Source organism: Podarcis bocagei, assembly GCF_964188305.1.
Source record: "Podarcis bocagei genome assembly, chromosome: 11".
Taxonomy (NCBI): Eukaryota; Metazoa; Chordata; class Lepidosauria; order Squamata; family Lacertidae; genus Podarcis; species Podarcis bocagei.
The window spans coordinates 14,480,685-14,498,693 of record NC_138136.1 but is presented as its reverse complement, the minus strand read 5'-3'; the positions used below and the strand labels follow the sequence as shown (position 1 = coordinate 14,498,693).

The following is an 18,009-nucleotide window of genomic DNA, read 5'->3' as shown; positions in this document are numbered from 1 at the left end:
ATGTAAATCAATATTTTTTAAAAATAGCCCACCCTAGAGTTTAGTCTAGCACAGTGGTTCTTGAACCTATCTTCCTATGAGCCACTTAAAAATTGCTGAGTCTTAGCCGACCATCTTCCCGTTGTAGTAAATTTGCTGTGCTCAATGCTGCAAGATGTTTAATTGTATTTTAATCACTTATTTTATTTCTTATATATTGTATCATTTTGTTCTGTATTCCATAGAATTCAAGTGCTAATATTGTAAAATAGAATATGAGAAATAATAGACGCAATTACAGTGGAACCTCAGCTGTCAAATGCAATCTGTTCCAGAAGACTGTTCAACTTCTGAAATGTTTGACAACCGAGGCGCAAAGGGCTGTTAGCAAATTCAGTTGAGAAAATTTAATAATAATATAAATAATAATAATAATAATAATAATAATAATAATAATAATAATAATAATTTATTATTTATACCCCGCCCATCTGGTTGGGTTTCCACAGCCACTCTGGGTAGCTTCCAACGGAACAGTAAAAGCAGAATAAAACTTCAAACATTAAAAATTTCCCTAAACACACAGCGGAAGCCATTCGACTTCCAAGGTGTGTTCAAAAACAGAACCATTTACTTCCGGGTTTTCACCATTTGGGTTCTGAAACGTTTGTCAACTGAGACATTCAAGAACCGAGGTTCCACTGTATAATACAATTAAAAATCAGTTTGAATATTTAATGCTAAGGATGTGCCATCTCCCATCTTCAAACCACAAATCCAGAGACAGACTGTAGGCCACAGGATGACAGTTTGGGAAGCACAGGTTTGGTTGGCATTCATCAGTCTAGGGAGACAAATGGAGGAATACACCTTTGGGAGTGAAGTGAAAATGTTGTAAGGTTCTTCTTCTTTGGCGATCATTCGTAGCTGAGTAAGATAGTCTTCCATAAACACGGTTTTAACAATGAGTCCGTAAGTGACTGTGGAGGCCAATTCTGGATCCATGCGTCATTCCACAGTGGGGGCATTGGTTTCTGGGTGGGAGTTGATCACGGTGAGGGTTTGCCAAGCGTACCTTCCTCTTAGCACATTTCTCCCTTGCATCCTGAGTTTGAGTGTCTTCAAAGCCCATGACATCTTTGGTAAAGGCTGTTCTCCAACTGGAGCGCTCGCAGGCCAGTGTTCCCCAGTTGACACTGTTTATACTACATTTTTAAAGATTTGCCTTGAGACAGTCTTTAAATCTCTTTAGTTGACCACCAGCATTACACTTTCCATTTTTAAGTTAGGAATAGAGTAGTTGCTTTGGAAGGCGATCATCAGGCACCCGCAATTACAGTGTCTGCTGTCGCTGTAGAGACCAGTATGGGAGAGACTTGTTTTGTTGCAGCTGGGGCAGAGGAAGGCATCCAGTTGTGCTGCTGCAGATGCACCCTGACGTTTCTCCTCTGAGCTCCTCCCAGCTGTCATTCCTCCTCTGGTCACTGCTATGGATGCATTACCTGTTTGTCTCCAGGCACTGCGGTTATCCATAAGGGATTCCCACAAGGTGGGGTTGAGGTTGCCAGCCTTCATGGTATGTTTGCAGACATCTTTGTAATGAAGAGTTGGTCTGCCAATGGGTCTGGTGCCTGAAGCCAGCTCCCCATAGAGCACGTCCTTGGGGATCCTGCCATCTTCCATTCTTTGGACATGACCAAGCCAACACAGATGTCACTGAGACAGGAGTACCAACATACTGGGATTGTGGGTTTGGGAGAGGACATCTTTGTTTGAGACTCTGCCCTGCCCTGTAATGTCCAAAATCTTCCTGTCACAGAGCATGTGGAAGGCATTGAGATGTCTCGCCTGGCAGTTGTAAGTTGCCTGTGACTCACTTCCATAAAGCACACAACCTTGGTAGACCTTCGTCTTGGTCTTGGTTTTAAGCATCACATTCTCCCATACCATTCTGGAGAGGCGAGCCATTGCCATAGCCTCCTTGCCAATATGCTTGTCCAGCTCAGTATCAATGGGGAGGTTGCTGGTTATGGTGGAAGTCAGATTGGCAAAACTGTCTACTCTACAGTTGTGCTCACCAACGATGATGCATTGATGACATCCTGGGTGACATCTTCACCCAGGATGCTAGTCTTCGTCAGGCTGATGGTAAGGCCAACTAACTTAGTACATAGCAACGTGTAAACCATGTTATATAGCAGGGATTCCCAAACTTTTTTGACCCACTGTTCCCCATGTCCCATAAACTCATCCCCAACGCCCCCTACCCTACTTTATTAAAAAAAAAACATTATTCAGAATAGCAATTTGTACAACTCACGACAGAAGATAATAGCATAATTAAATTCAAAGCAGTAACAAATAATTGCATTTGTTCAAATCCAATTAAAACTACATCGTATCTCGGTAGTCATATGGAATCCGTTCCGGAAGTCCGTTGGACTTCTAAAACATTTGGAAACCAAAGCGCGGCTTCTCATTGGCTGCAGGAAGCTCCTGCAGCCAATTGGAAGCCGCAGAAGCCCCGTCGGACGTTCAGGTACCAAAGAACGTTCGCAAACCAGAACACTCACTTCCGGGTTTGTGGCATTCGGGAGCCAAAATGTTCGACTCATAAGGCATTTGAGATCCAAAGTACGACTGTACTTTGAAGGTTCTAGCTTTAATCGATTCAACAAAGCTAATTTGATTCAGTGATACCAGCTTTTCAAGTCATTTGTACCACTAGTGCCCCATGCAGCACCCTTGCCTTTTAGCTCCCCCCTAGGCAATACCACAGCCCTTCAGGGGATGGTGCCACCCACTTTGGAAACCTGTAGCCATTTATTAACATCCTCCACCTCCATGTACCCCATTTTCTCTTTCACTACAGGCTGTAGAGCAGGGTTGAGGAACGTGTGGTCCTCCAGACAGTGGTGGATTCCAACTCCCATCATTCTTGACCTGTGGCCCTGCTGGCGGGAGCTGATGGGAGCTCAACATGATCTGGAAGGGGGCGGGGCATAGGTTCTCATCCCTTCTATAGAGATTCAAAGCTACGGCTTCACTGTTTCTATGGCATAGAAGCTTAGGCATTGCTTATTCACTACCTTGCCATTTAGGCTGCAATTCTAATCTCATTTGTCTGGGAGGAAGCCACACTGAACTCAGGACACTTTGTTGTTGTTGTTGTTTAGTCGTTTAGTTGTGTCTGACTCTTCATGACCCCATGGACCAGAGCACGCCAGGCACTCCTGTCTTCCACTGCCTCCCACAGTTTGGTCAAACTCATGCTGGTAGCTTCGAGAACACTGTCCGACCATCTCGTCCTCTGTCGTCCCCTTCTCCTTGTGCCCTCCATCTTTCCCAACATCAGGGTCTTTTCCAGGGAGTCTTCTCTTCTCATGAGGTGGCCAAAGTATTGGAGCCTCAGCTTCATGGTCTGTCCTTCCAGTGAGCATCTGCAGTGATCATGGAGCCCAAGAAAGTAATATCTCTCACTGCCTTCAGTTCTTCCCCTTCTGTTTGCCAGGAGGTGATGGGCCCAGTGGCCATGATCTACCAAAAACTACGCATATTATTAAAGGGTTGCCATATTTCAACAACTTTGCTTTTTTGGGCCAAAGTTGTTGAAGGAGATTCGCCAAAAACTAGACTTCCGACATGGGTTGCCATGCGTCCGGATTTTCCTGGATATTTCAATGATTTCCGCCTGGACACTGTATCCAACTGCCTTATTCCACACATATCACAGCCCTATATCATTATCATTGCCTCAGTTGCAAGGACTTTCCTTGCAGTTGCCCTTTAAATAATATTATTGTAAAGGTGGTGATATTAAATTATGTCTGGGGAAATGCATTAAGGTATTCCCTCCACTTAATGAATATTGTTTAGAGCTATTATGCTTGATATAACACATCCTTGCTGTGTATTTTAAGCGGTTCTTGAACATGGAGATCAGAGACCAAGCCTCAAGCAACATTTTACATCTTGGTGCCTAAACATGTTTTTTTGTATATTGTTATTATTTTAATTAGGAGCAAGGTTGGGTATCTATTTGTCAACCCTTTTTTATACCTTTTAGGATATATTTTTGTAATCATAAATTACTGTAGACATGCCTTCTAAACTAGCCATCCATGTCTCCCTTTAAAAGTGTAATAACTGCCTTTAATATATAAATCAGTTAAACGGAACAAGGTTGTGCGCACGTTTTAAATCTGATCTAGGTGGGGGTGTTTGTATCTCTGATGTTAGCAAGCTGAATGAATAGTCTCACCAACCACTTAATCATTGCTAGACTCAGGGGGGCCGAGTCATACATGGTTTCCACAAAGAGTCAAAATACACCCTGAACAAGACAAGTTTTTGTTTTTATAAAAAAACAGTGCTTCCTATCTGTATATATAGCCATAAAAATGTATTGTAGTACAGTGGACGCTCGGGTTGTGAACATGATCCGTGTGGGAGGCATGTTCGCAACCCGCGCGACCTGTGATTTGGCGCTTCTGCGCATGTGCAAGTGCTGAAACCCAGAAGTAACCTGTTCTGGTACTTCCAGGTTCAGCGCAGTGCGCAACCTGAAATCATGCAATCTGAAGCGTCTGTAACCCGAGGTATGACTGTAGAATGTAAAGGGATTCTATTTTGGCACACAGTGCAGGTTTTCGGTTTTGTGGTGTCTCTGTGCGCCATTTCACACTGAAGTGCAGGTTGTAGAACAACTTGGGTCTTTCTGACCTTCGCAGGGTGCATCAAGGTGGTGCAGCACAATTTTATGCATGCTTCATTTGGAAGCAGGCCTCCCTTTAATGGGAGATACTCCCCATGTAAACATATATATGTACTTCATTGTTGTTGTTTAGTTGTTTAGTCGTGTCTGACTCTTCGTGACCCCATGGACCAGAGAACACCAGGCACTCCTGTCTTCCACTGCCTCCCACAGTTTGGTCAGATTCATGCTTCAAGAACACTATCCAACCATCTCGTCCTCTGTCGTCCCCTTCTCCTTGTGCCCTCCATCTTTTCCAACAGGGTCTTTTCCAGGGAGTCTTCTCTTCTCATGAGGTGGCCAAAGTACTGGAGCCTCAGCTTCAGGATCTGTCCTTCCAGTGAGCACTCAGGGCTGATTTCCTTAAGAATGGATCGGTTTGATCTTCTTGCAGTCCATGGGACTCTCAAGAGTCTCCTCCAGGACCATAATTAAAAAGCATCAATTCTTCGGCGACCAGCCTTCTTTATGGTCCAGCTCTCACTTCCAGCTCTGTACTTCATTAGCGTGAACCAAAGTTTATTTGTATACATTTGCATGCAGGTGTAGGCCCTATTCATGTGACCTATGTGTTCACTGCAAAGGAGAACAGATCACTTGACCAGGTCGAGTCATGTACAAATATATATGTATAGGTTTATGGAAAAAATGGACCTAGTGTAAAAAGGTAAAGGGAAAAAGGACCCCTGGACAGTTAAGTCCAGTCAAAGGTGACTATGGGGTTGCGGTGCTCATCTTGCTTTCAGGCTGAGGGAGCCGGCGTTTGTCCACAGGCAGCTTTCTGGATTATGTGACCAGCAGGACTAAACCACTTCTGGAGCAACAGACCACCATGAAGGAAACCAGAGCACACGGAAATGGCATTTACCTTCCCACCGCAGTGGTACCTACGGTATTTATCAGTGTTCGAAACTCCCATTGTTCTAGGTGCATTTTGTGACAGGGGATTTCATTAATGTGAGCAGTTTCTGAGCTCTGGGCTCAGATTAAAACTGCCACTGCTGGAAGAAAAGGGGGACCTTTTTCTGCCTCCCCACTTCCAGCCACTCTCTGAAGACTGGAGAAGGAACCCTCATAAGAATATTAGGGGAGCGGGCAGGGGAAGAATGGCTTTGCTTTTTGCAGTTTTAAGATGAGGACTAGACCATGTGAAAAACGAACCTAAGCTGCAGTTCATTCATTTTCAGCTTTGTATTCTTGTTATAAAAAAAAGTGTGCCTAGACACTCTGTTGTGGAGCCCATAACCTCGGTTTCAGGTGCCACTGAGCTCCTAGCTTTCACTTCTCAGTTTCTAACACTTCTATTTATCTACGTGCACTGGCGTGCTTTCAAACTGCTAGGCTGGGACAGAGCAACGGGAGTTCACCCCGTCACAGGGATTCAAACTGCTAACCTTCCGATTGGCAAGCCCAAGAGACTCAGTGGTTTAGACCACAGCGCCACCCGCATCCCACACACCAGTGCAAGTAGATAAATAGGTACTATTGTGGCGGGAAGGTAAATGGCATTTCCGTGCACTCTGGTTTCTGTCATCGTGTTCTGTTGTGCCAGAAGCGGTTTAGTCCTGCTGGCCACATGACCCGTAAAGCTGTCTGTGGACAAACACTGGCTCCCTTGGCGCACATGTGTTTATCAGCGCAGGGGTGCCAAAGTTGTTGCTCTGCTTCTCTGGGTGGCAGGCACGCGAAGCCTCCTGTGGCCAATCACCCCGTTATCTTGGTTCCTTCCAAGGGCAAGAGGGGAGAAACATGAGATGCCTTTGCCCCCGCGCTTTGACTTCTGCAGCAGTTACGATAAACACTTATGTCCCTGTGGAGATGGCAGTACTGAATCGGTGGCGCATGGCCTTCTGGCTTGCACTCTTTATAAAGACTTGAGGAATGAGATTATCACCCCTCTTTTACTGTCCATTCCGGGTTGCCCAACCACTGCCACAGTGTCCTTTCTCTTCGGGGTGAGCAGGTGACAGCAAAGGTTGCAAGGTTTTTAGCTGAGGCAGTCAGAATAAGATCCACTATTTGACTATTGATTCAAAACCCTAAAATGTATTTTTTATAATTGACTTTTTATTTCTATTCTTTGTATGTCGTATCAGTGGCATAGCGTGGGGGGTGTAGGGGGGGCCGGCCGCACCGGGCGCAACATCTGGGGGTTAGGGTTAGGGGGCGCAAATCCACGGGTTAGGGGGCGCAAATTACTTGCCTTGCCCCGGGTGCTGACAACCCACGCTACGCCACTGTGTCGTATTGTTGTTTTATTGCTATGGCCATGGCTGATGCAAATAAAGATTCATCCATTCATTCATTCATTCATTCTGCAGCAGTCCGGTGTGTCCACTAAAGCCCCCCCCCTTTCTTTGGCCGGACCCACCGCAGACCTACCTGCCCCGCGGGCCGCGAAGGCACGTGCGCGAAAGGGGCGGGGCCGACCAGAGCGGCATGCAAATCGGAGCGCCGCCAGTAGCCAATCGGCGGCAGGCGAGCGCCCGGAGTTCGGGGGAGCCCGCTCGTCCGCTTTCAATCCTCCGCCCACTTGCCACCCAGGGAGAGCTCTCTCTGCGGCTCGCCGGCGGTGCGGATCGGGCCGGGGGTGGGCGGGCGCGCGCGGGACCGGGCGCGCGCGTGTGCATGTCCGGTGACACCACTTCTCCGCTGCTGCTGCTGCTGCTGCCGCTCGGGCGCCTTTTCTGCTTTGCCGCCTTTCTGCAAAGCAGGTCACCCCCAGCGCCTCCTCCTGGGAACCGGAGCGCGCTGCTGCTGCTGCTGCTGATCCTCCGCTTCAGCCGCCGCGGAGCTGCTGCTGCTAAGCCCGCGCTCTCGCTCATTTCCCCTCCGGCAAACCGGAGGAGAGGCGGCTTGGCAAGCTCCACGTCGGGGCGCGAAGAAGCCCTCGGAGGCGATCGGCGGCCAAGCGCTCTCCAAAAACGAAACACCAAACCAAAAGAAAAACACCCGCCACCGGGAGACGAGGGAGGTGATCCGGCCACTTCTCCTCCGTGGATGGAGGAGAGACGAGGGATGCGACTGAGCCGTCTTTGTTGCCTCTTTTATCAGCTGTGCTTCCTGTCAAATGGGATCGCTGCAGGTAATTTCAGCCTTTTCTCTCTCTTAGGCTTGCCATATTTCAAAAAGTTAAAAAACAAAACAGGACTCCCCGAAAGTCGTGGAGCTTTTTTTGGGGGGGGAAGACCCCAAAATATTGAGCTCCCAAAAATGTGACTTGCCTAAGATCCAGGACAAAGCCCCGCGTTTTGGAAATCCGCCCCCCCCCCGTAATTTCTGCCTTTGCAATCCCGGTAGCGTCCGGGGAAATACGAACATATGCCAGACCTACTCTCTCCTCCCTCCCCTGCCCGGCACGCCTTCTCAATTTTCTTCTTTTTGAATCTTGTCCGTTTAATAAACGGACACACTTATTCTTCCCAGAGGTGTCCAGATGCTGGATGTTTTACCGGACTGGGCAGGGAAAGGGACAGGGAGCCGTGGGGCACGAAGTGGGTTTGCGGATAGATGAAAGATCTGGATTTGAGGATCCTGGGCGAGCGCAAACTTTTGCACAGGAAGATTCTCGTGTTGCACCAATATCTCTGCAAGTTATCGGGCTCCAGGTTGCCTGGAATGCCTTGGCCCAAGCCCTCACCAAATGCAGAGCCCCAGGCGTGGATGTGAGGAATACAGCACTCTGAATACATGTTCAGAGTCGGACAGCTCTCCAGTTAGCCGTGCAAACGCTTTCTAATTGTTGGCAGTATAAGACTGAAAGTTAAGCCGCCACTCAGATTAAGCGCTTCTTTTACTAGCCAGTATAAAACAGGAGGGAACTCATTCTCTGCCTTCCTTGCAGTGATGCACTCTCTGATACACACCCTAAGACAATATCTTGGTTTGGCATAGTTTACGAGAATGTGTCCTCCTACAAACGTTTCTTCAAAATGTGTCTTATATAACATTCAGACTGTGAGCTTTCATTCCCTAGCAGTGATCTCTTGTGTTCTCATTACCTATAAGGAGATCTGTGAAGTTTAGGTCTCTAGAAACTGTGCTGTAAAAGAACACATTAAAAAGTAGAAACAATATATATGTTCGTGGCTTATACCATATGCTGTATTTTCACGCAGTGCATGCAACATACTTTGCAAATGCAACTGGCCAAGTTAACTCCTATCTCTTCCTCAGTCCCAATGCCTCCTTACCTCTCTCTGGGTTCAAAAGGCAGAACACATATCCCCCTGAGACAAGAGCTCTATTAACTGTCTTTCTTTCATATGGATCAAGTCCAAGCATTAAGGGTCAACATTGAATAAATTGAATTACTTCTGTAGCCTTGTTTCCTTTGATGAGCAAGACTAGGTAGCCAGTTGCAAGGAAACTCTGTTTCTCTGTACAGTACATTGCCTGCTTCACCTAAGCTAACTGCAGAGTGCTTCACAGCTATTTCCTGTGCAGCGAGGTCTGTTGTTCTGTAAGGCTTTTGCATGAGTAGAAGAATATGCCAGATAGCACTTTCCTTATTGTGTGTAAAAAAAATCCATATTGCAGAGAAGCCAGGGGGACGCGGGATAGGATGGGACGGGACTGCTGAGCGTTGAATCTGGCTTGTTCCTGTATAGTAATTTTGCTGTACTCTGTACTTCTAGAATACGGCAAATGCCATGTGAAATGCGAGAAGACTTGACGAATGGCGTTCTGCACCTCTTTGTACGGTGTCCTGTTTGTATTCTGCTTTTGTAAGATGTGAATAATAACCAACACCTGAAATTCCATAGTGTCAAAAGTGATGGAGGAGGGCTGTGGAATACATGCGGAAGTTTCCCAGTTCAACTCCTGACATCTTCAGGTAGGGCTGAGAGAGGCTCCGCGTATGAAACCCTGGAGAGCAGCTGTGCTGAGCAAAATGGACCATTGGTCTAGACTTAGCATATGGCAGGTTTCTATGTTCATACGGATTCCCAGTGTCATTCTTACGATGTAATGGTTAGTATTATAAGCGGGGCCAGCGACAAAATGTCTCTTGAGACCAACGGATGCCAACAACAACAATTGTTGTTGTTGTTTAGTTGTTTAGTCGTGTCCGACTCTTCGTGACCCCCATGGACCAGAGCACGCCAGGCACTCCTGTCTTCCACTGCCTCCCCCAGTTTGGTCAAACTCATGCTGGTAGCTTTGAGAACACTATCCAACCATCTTGTCCTCTGTCGTCCCCTTCTCCTTGTGCCCTCCATCTTTCCCAACATCTGGGTCTTTCCCAGGGAGTCTTCTCTTCTCATGAGGTGGCCAAAGTATTGGAGCCTCAGCTTCAGGATCTGTCCTTCCAGTGAGCACTCAGGGCTGATTTCCTTAAGAATGGATAGGTTTGTTCTTCTTGCAGTCCATGGGACTCTCAAGAGTCTCCTCCAGCACCATAATTCAAAAGCATCAATTCTTCTGTGATCAGCCTTCTTTATGGTCCAGCTCTCACTTCCATACATCACTACTGGGAAAACCATAGCTTTAACTATACGGACCTTTGTTGGCAAGGTGATATCTCTTCTTTTTAAGTTGCTATCTACCTGCAACAAAATATTGTGATATACAGTGGTACCTCAGGCTAAGAACTTAATCTGTTCTGGAGGTCCGTTCTTAACCTGAAACTGTTCTTAATCTGAGGCACCACTTTAGCTAATGGGGCCTCCCACTGCCGCCGCACCACCACCGCACAATTTCTGTCCTCATCCTGAAGTAAAGTTCTTAACCTGAGGTACTATTTCTGGGTTAGCGGAGTCTGTAACCTGAAGCATCTGTAGCCTGAAGCGTCTGTAACCCGAGGTACCACTGTACAGTCGGGTTGACTCCCAAACGGCTGAAACCTGGAAGTGAGTGTTCCGGTTTTCGAATGATTTTTGGAAGCTGAACATCCAATGGGGCTTCCGCAGCTTCCAATTGGCTGCAGGAGCTTCCTGCAGCCAATAAGAAGCTGCACTTTGGTTTTTGAACGTTTTGGAAGTCAAATGGACTTCTGGAACAGATTCCATTTGACTTCTAAGGTACAACTGTATCTCCAACCCACCGGGATCCATCCCTGGGAAAGAAGTTTTTCCTTTCCCTTCAACCACAGTCTCCGTCCCACTACCAGTTCCCGTTTTTCCTCCAAGAGTAGAAAAGCCCTGGAAACTGCAGCTCCTTCTGAAGGTTTTTTCTTTCTTTCCTTTTTTTTAGAAATAACTTTTTTTTAATTGTCATTTTCTTTTAAGCTACAAATGTATATTTCTGCACATCCCCCAGCTATTAAATTACCACAACTTTATTTTCCGGTGGCCCGGTTCCAAACCATACTGATAGCACTTAACCACCCAGGTTCATAATTAGAGGAAATTATTATCATTGTGCTACAGATGGGGAGATGGGAATGAGAGAAAGTGCCCTGCCTGAAGCCAGCTAGTGAGAGAAGCAAAATCAGCCCCTACTCCACACCCCCTTGAAATATTAAACAGAACTATTAAAATGGATAATATATCATCCCTATTTAATGGCTTATAATTTAAAAAGAAGCTTTGGGTTATATTTAGTTTAAAAAAGGACGCAGTTTATACTTCGAGAGGAAGTATATTCAACATTGGGCTCTTCTAATCATTCTGTCAGTGCAAGCATTTAACTTGTCTGATGGAATGATCTCCCCTCTCTCCCCCCTGCTTGATCTGGGGGTTCTCAAGACCCCCCAGATTGGGGGGAGGAGAGGAGGGAAAGTCCAACTGTGCTAGCAGGATCTGTGCTAGCTTCTGCTATTGCACCTACTTAGTTGAATCGGGGCCTTTATTTTTTAAAACACGCAACAGTCTTCAACACTGGTATGAATTTAAGCATTTTCACCCTTCTTTAACATAGGTGATATATCATCTCGGATCTTGTATAGCCTAGCACACGGAAAGAAAAAAACACAGCATTCAAATCCAACTCTAGTTATGTCACTGTGTTGGCCAAGGATGGTCCTCCAGATGTTATAAGACTCCAGCTTGTTGTATGAATTGCCATGCATTTGTAAAAACTTGGTCATCTAGTGTGGCAGCACCTTCACTTGAAAACTCTCTGCCTGTTGCATTCTTTTTGGTGCTTGCTAAAAACATTATCGTTTAGATGCTTAGAAAGTTGAGAATTTTGAGAGGTTGTAGTATTTTAACTTTTTGTATGTTTTTAACTATTGCTGTAATTTTTCCTTGATTTCATTCTTTTGCTTTTTTGTAAACCACTTTGAGGTTTGTTTGTAAAAACACTACTACTACTACTACTACTAATTTATTTGTACCCCGCCCATCTAACTGGGTTGCCCCAGCCACTCTGAGTGGCTTCCAGCATATGTAAACTCCCATCACCCTGGACCATTATGTCATTATGTTGACTGGGGTTGACGGGAAGTACTCTTATCTTATTTGGTGGCCAGCGTTGCAGCCGGGCCCTGTGTCACCTGGCTGACGGCTGGAGACTGGTGCGCTCCCTGCCGTCGCCTCCCCATGCCATCGGCGCTGGGCAGAGCGCCGCTCAAGGAGCAGCCCTCGCTAACCATCGAGCACCAATGAGGGGTGTGTCAACGAGGAATTTAAACTCCAATGTGGCGGGGAGGCCGTCCTCTTACATCCTTCGCATTGGGTAAGCCCTTGTTTAGATGGAGGGAAGGTTGTAGCCTCTGCTTGCCCCTCCTCATTAAGTGTACCCCTTTAAAGGGATCCAGGGGTGTGGATTCTGTCCGATGCCCAGACGTGGGCCAGGGCCATGTCACTACCCCAACGGGGACCCATTGGGGCGCTCCTTTTTAATGTACGTCTTAGGGCTCCTCCTATCGGTGGTTTATCCTTAGTTGGACTCCCAACAGACTGGCGGGAGTCGAGATATAGTTTGGCTTCACCCAATGCCTAAGCCAAACCGCTCACATCTGTAACCAATAAAGTTGTGGCCTGTTTGAACCCATAAACCAAAATCTGTTGGTTTGTGTGTTTTATTTATCCACCAGGGGACCATGGGTCGCGGGGCCTTGGTATGCAATTGGAGACTAACAGAATATGGATAATAATAATAATAATAATTTATTTATATCCCGCCCATCTGGCTGAGTCTCCCCAGCCACTCTGGGTGGCTCCCAATCAAGTGTTAAAAACAGTACAGCATTAAATATTAAAAATTTCCCTAAACAGGGCTGCCTTCAGATGTCTTTTAAAGATAGGATAACTGCTTATTTCCTTCACATCTGAAGGGAGGGTGTTCCACAGGGCGGGCGCCACTACCGAGAAGGCCCTCTGCCTGGTTTCCTGTAATCTCACTTCTTGCAATGAGGGAACCTCCAGAAGGCCCTCGGCGCTGGATCTCAGTGTCCGGGCTGAACGATGGGGGTGGAGATGCTCCTTCAGGTATACAGGACCGAGGCCGTTTAGGGCTTTAAAGGTCAGCACCAACACTTTGAATTGTGCTTGGAAATGTACTGGGAGCCAATGCAGATCTCTCAGGACTGGTGTTATGTGGTCCCGGCGGCCACTCCCAGTCACCAGTCTAGCTGCCGCATTCTGGATTAAGTGCAGTTTCTGGGTCACCTTCAAAGGTAGCCCCACGTAGAGTGCATTGCAGTAGTCCAAGCGGGAGATAACTAAAGCATGCACCACTCTGGCGAGGCAGTCTGCGGGCAAGTAGGGTCTTAGCCTGCTTACCAGGTGGAGCTGGTAGACAGCCGCCCTGGACACAGAGTTAACCTGCGCCTCCATGGACAGCTGTGAGTCTAGAATGACTCCCAGGCTTCGTACCTGGTCCTTCAGGGGCACAGTTACCCCATTTAGGACCAGGGAGTCCCCCACACCCGCCCGCCCCTGTCCCCCAAAAACAGTACTTCTGTCTTGCCAGGATTCAACCTCAATCTGTTAGCCGCCATCCATCCTCCAACCACCTCCAGGCACTCACACAGGACCTTCACCGCCTTCGCTGGTTCAGATTTAATGGAGAGGTAGAGCTGGGATAGCTACCTCTTCCCCATCCCAAGTGTAGTTGAAACATTGAAATGAAACTGACACATCTGAAGTCTGACTCCAATATTGATCTCTCATTTGTGGCAACTGTTAAGGTCAGGGAGCGGTTCTGGCATTAAACTTCAGCCTATCTTTTCCCCCCTTATGCAGGTCTGCAACCTTTGGGAGACACTGAGGAGTGGGAGATTGTCTACCCAGCACTATGGAGCAGAGGCCAGCAGGAACCCAATGGAGGCAGCGGCGCAGGAGGCAGCTGCAGCACTGATGGAAACTGTGGGAACAGTAGCAGCAATCTTAGCGCTACCTCTGCATCCACTCAGGTGGTGGGCAGCTCTCGCGAAGTCCGCTCAGTTTCTTCCTCATCTGACAGGCAGCTGCAGCCGGTTGGGGAGACCTCTGAGGACGAGGTCTCCGAGGACGAATATGAGTCTCAGGAGTTCTATCACTGGTCTCCTCTTCCTCAGGGATCGAACGCTACTTCTCAGCTGCCCCCTCCCTCGCCTCTGTCGCCTTCTTCAGAGGACGGGGACGAGGTGCTGCTGAGAATACCAGCTTTTGCTCAGGAGCTCTACCTGCTGCTCAAGAGGGACAGCCGCTTCCTGTCCCCAGGCTTTGCAGTGGAAGAACGACTGATGAGCGAGAGGAGGAGTCTCCCAAACTCTGCCCAGACCCAGACAGAGAGATCGTGTTACTACAGTGGGTCTGTGCTCCATTACCCAGGCTCCTTTGCTTCCTTCAGCACTTGTGGTGGTTTGGTAAGGCTTGTAATCGTAGCATTCTCCCAGTCTTGTATGTTTTTTTGGGGTGCTTTCTTTCCCCACCTCCTGTATTTTCTCCTTCTTTGGGGAAAAGGTTATTCTTTCTGCTGTCCTTTACACATTGTGGCATTCGTATAGCGCCCCCGGTTGTTTCACGGACTATTGACATGTACACCACTACTTTATCCTTCCGCTGCCACCAATTTTGTGGGGGGGAAACCCAGGGTTTCCCAGTGAAGTATTGAGTCTCAGTCAGGTAGAGTTAACAATGAAGATTAAAGTTTATTTCAAACACAAACAAGTTTTAAAATATATTAGAAACGCTGTCACTCTATTCCCTCTCAGTCTTGTCCCTGTCTCTAACTCACTCTGACTCCTCTATCTCCCCCCCCAAAAAGAACCAATCAAACTTAACTGTCAAAACCTCTGGGCTGAGCCTCAAAATCAGGTAGGCTCTGATCACATTCATGCATAAATTGTTCATTTGTTTAAAATAATTTATAGACAACGTCTCATTGTAAAACTAACAAGGTGAGTTACAGAATAAAACGTATACAATAAAATAACAATAACATATGCAAACGTATCTCCAAAGTCAAGTTGAGCTGGTGCTAAGGATCAGGGCCCAAGAATGTGCTAATATCATCCTGCATACGATAACACTCATTGTGGATCACCTAATTTTTAATTTGTCTAGGATAGCAAACAACCCCCACCCCAGGAACAGAGGCTGCTGTAGCAATGTGTAGGAAGGATTTGGGCAGTGTTTACTTTCATTTTTTCTCAAGCTTTGCAGGAATCTTGGTTTATCGTGAACTCTTGTTAGTTAAACAAACCCATGGTTTGTTAAACGTAACACGTGTTGAAGTTAGCTTGTTTTGTTCGGAGTTTGTGGTATGATCCCTGGTCCAAACAACCAGGCTGAGATTTAGGGAATGAGCGCAGGGAGAAGGAGAGGGGAAAGGGGAGCATGCAAGCTCAAGGCTTTGCTTCAGATCATTGCAGCTCAAGCACAGAGTTGTAAACCATGGCTTGGCTTTATGGGCAGGTGAGACCATTTATGCCTTTGCTTGGGCCCTGCTGGACTTGAAACAACCTTTGAATCTTTGAATGTACAGTGGTGCCTCGGAAGACGAAATTAATTCGCTCCGCAAGTTTTTTCTTCTTGCGAGTTTTTCGTCTTGCGAAGCACGGTTTCCCATAGGAATGCATTGAAAATCAATCAATGCGTTCCTATGGAAACCGCCTTCAGACCAAGTCTGGGGACAATCTGTCCCCCGACCTCTTCTGAAGGCTGGGGGGGGGGGGACAAGGGCTTTTCTTCCCACCGCCAGCCTTCAGAAGGCTGTTCTGAAGGCTGGCGGTGGGAAGAAAAGCCCTTCTCCCCACCTCCCGCCCCGCAAGCTCCGGGGACAGGAGCGCTTTGCTGCCGACCGCCAGCATTTTAAAAGCCCCCACTGTCCCGGGGCGATTTTAAAATGCTGGCGGGCGGCAACGAAGGCTTCGCTGCCGCCCGCCAGCATTTTAAGATCGCCCGGGACAGCGGAGAAGTCTCCGCTGTCCCGGGAAGGCAGGCGGGGGGGAGCAAAGACTTTTGCCCCCCGCCGGCCTTCAGAAGAGGTCCAGGACCTCTTCTGAAGGCCAGCGGTGGGCGAAAGTCTTTGCTCCCGACCGCCAGCATTTTAAAAGAGGTCCCCGGAGATTTCCCTATGGGCTTTCTTCTTGCGAAGCAAGCCCATAGGGAAATTCGTCTTGTGGAACGACTCAAAAACGGAAAACTCTTTCGTCTTGCGAGTTTTTCGTTTTGCGAGGCATTCGTCTTGCGAGGCACCACTGTATCAACAGTTCCCTGGAGACTGCAGTTAACTACTGGTAGGAGTTCAGCAGATTTTATCCTGGATTGCACCAGCTAGAAATCGGAATCAGACCCAGCGACAACAGCAATGGTTTCTGCAATGAGCAGAAGTCCCAGGATATTTCAGGGTGGGTGGAGAGAATATGGGCAGCTGGGATGATGTAAAATCCTGGAATGATTTAAAGCAAAGCAATTATTCTTTTCCTTTAGCCTTTTCTTAATCTGCATGCCTGCGGAACCATATAGAAGAAGGACAGGGGTGTTGTTGACAGTGGCTCTGAGGCTGAAGAGAGTCAATGGCATATTCTGGTTGGCTGGCTGTAATCTGTGGAACAGCGCTACAGCTATGAAGACATTGTTGGCTTCCATTCCAAAATCTGATTTCAACCGAAGAACATTGAAAATAGCTTGCCAGCATATTTTTTTGTGTGAGGACTAGAGTTAGTTTAGTTTACTGCTGTTAAAACTTGCAGATTTGCCAGGTTTGATAGGATTTTAAAGTGAAATTGGGTGGAAAAGTTGAGGTTTAAGCTGCAGTTCAGTTTGCTTGTTTAGATTCAAAACTGTTGGGTTTTGGGGAAATGGCATTTAACTGATACTGAAAAGTAGTTGCTTAAAGTGTAACTGCCAGCTTTTGAACATTTGCATGTTGGGTGTCTCAGCTTTTCCGGCATGTGGGTACAATGCGGACTATGGATGAATAGTCAATACTGAATACTTTTTTTGTACAGTGTATTGTTACTTGTTCTGATAGGTGTCAATATACTTAAAAAGGGTAAAGGTAAAGGGACCCCTGACCATTAGGTCCAGTCGTGACCGACTCTGGGGTTGCGGCACTCATCTCACTTTATTGGCCAAGGGAGCTGGCGTACAGCTTCTGGGTCAGGTAGCCAGCATGACGAAGCCACTTCTGGCGAACCAGAGCAGCGCACGGAAACACCGTTTACCTTCCCGCCGCAACGGTACCTATTTATCTACTTGCACTGGCGTGCTTTCGAACTGCTAGGTGGGCAGGAGCAGGGACTGAGCAACGGGAGCTCACCCCGTTGCGGGGATTCAAACCGCCAACCTTCTGATTGGCAAGTCCTAGGCTCTGTGGTTTAACCCACAGCGCCACCCGCGTCCCTTGTCAACATACTTACACGTGTTTATATAGTGGGGATCTAGGGAATTTTTGCTACTTATATTTTTCCTTTTCTCTCCCCAAGTCCACAAGGTTTGTGTCTGTGTGTATGTATATATATATATAATATGGTAAAATTGGCCCAGTCAAAGGCAGATGGTTCTGTTTGCTTACAGCTGCATATTACACTGTGCATCCTATAGGTGAATCATCACATGTTAATAGCCTATAGTTCGTTTAAGCGCTTGATTCTTTTTTGCAAAATAGCACAAGCAGACTCTAATTGTCACTTGGAATATATTAGGCAGCTTTTTCTACACAATTATCTCTCTCTCTCTCTTTTGCTGCTGATGGCATTGTAGTGGAGATTGTCCTGATCTACAGGATGAGTTGCCACAGTCGTAGCTTGCCTGCCATATGGTGATAGCTGCTGTTTGATCTGAAACCTTGATCTCACTTTGCTCACCTCTACCCTTTGTCTTTCCCTCCTTTAAACTTCTAAACATTTTCCTGGTAAGCCAAGGGTAGGAATGGGGACATGCAGATCAAGCAAATGTAAG

The 18,009-nt window shown here is 47.0% G+C and overlaps 1 protein-coding gene across 1 annotated transcript in view; it reads left to right on the top strand.

The window, feature by feature from the left end:
- The first annotated feature begins 7,380 nt into the window (after positions 1-7,380).
- The window catches only part of ADAMTS19 (ADAM metallopeptidase with thrombospondin type 1 motif 19), a 121,513-nt gene continuing 110,884 nt past the window's right edge, over positions 7,381-18,009 (top strand). Inside the window, exons 1-2 of the mRNA XM_081213568.1 lie at positions 7,381-7,817; positions 13,864-14,468. Coding sequence (XP_081069694.1) covers positions 7,733-7,817; positions 13,864-14,468 — 690 coding nt within the window. The 5' untranslated portion in view covers positions 7,381-7,732. The remainder of the gene's footprint in view (positions 7,818-13,863; positions 14,469-18,009) is intronic.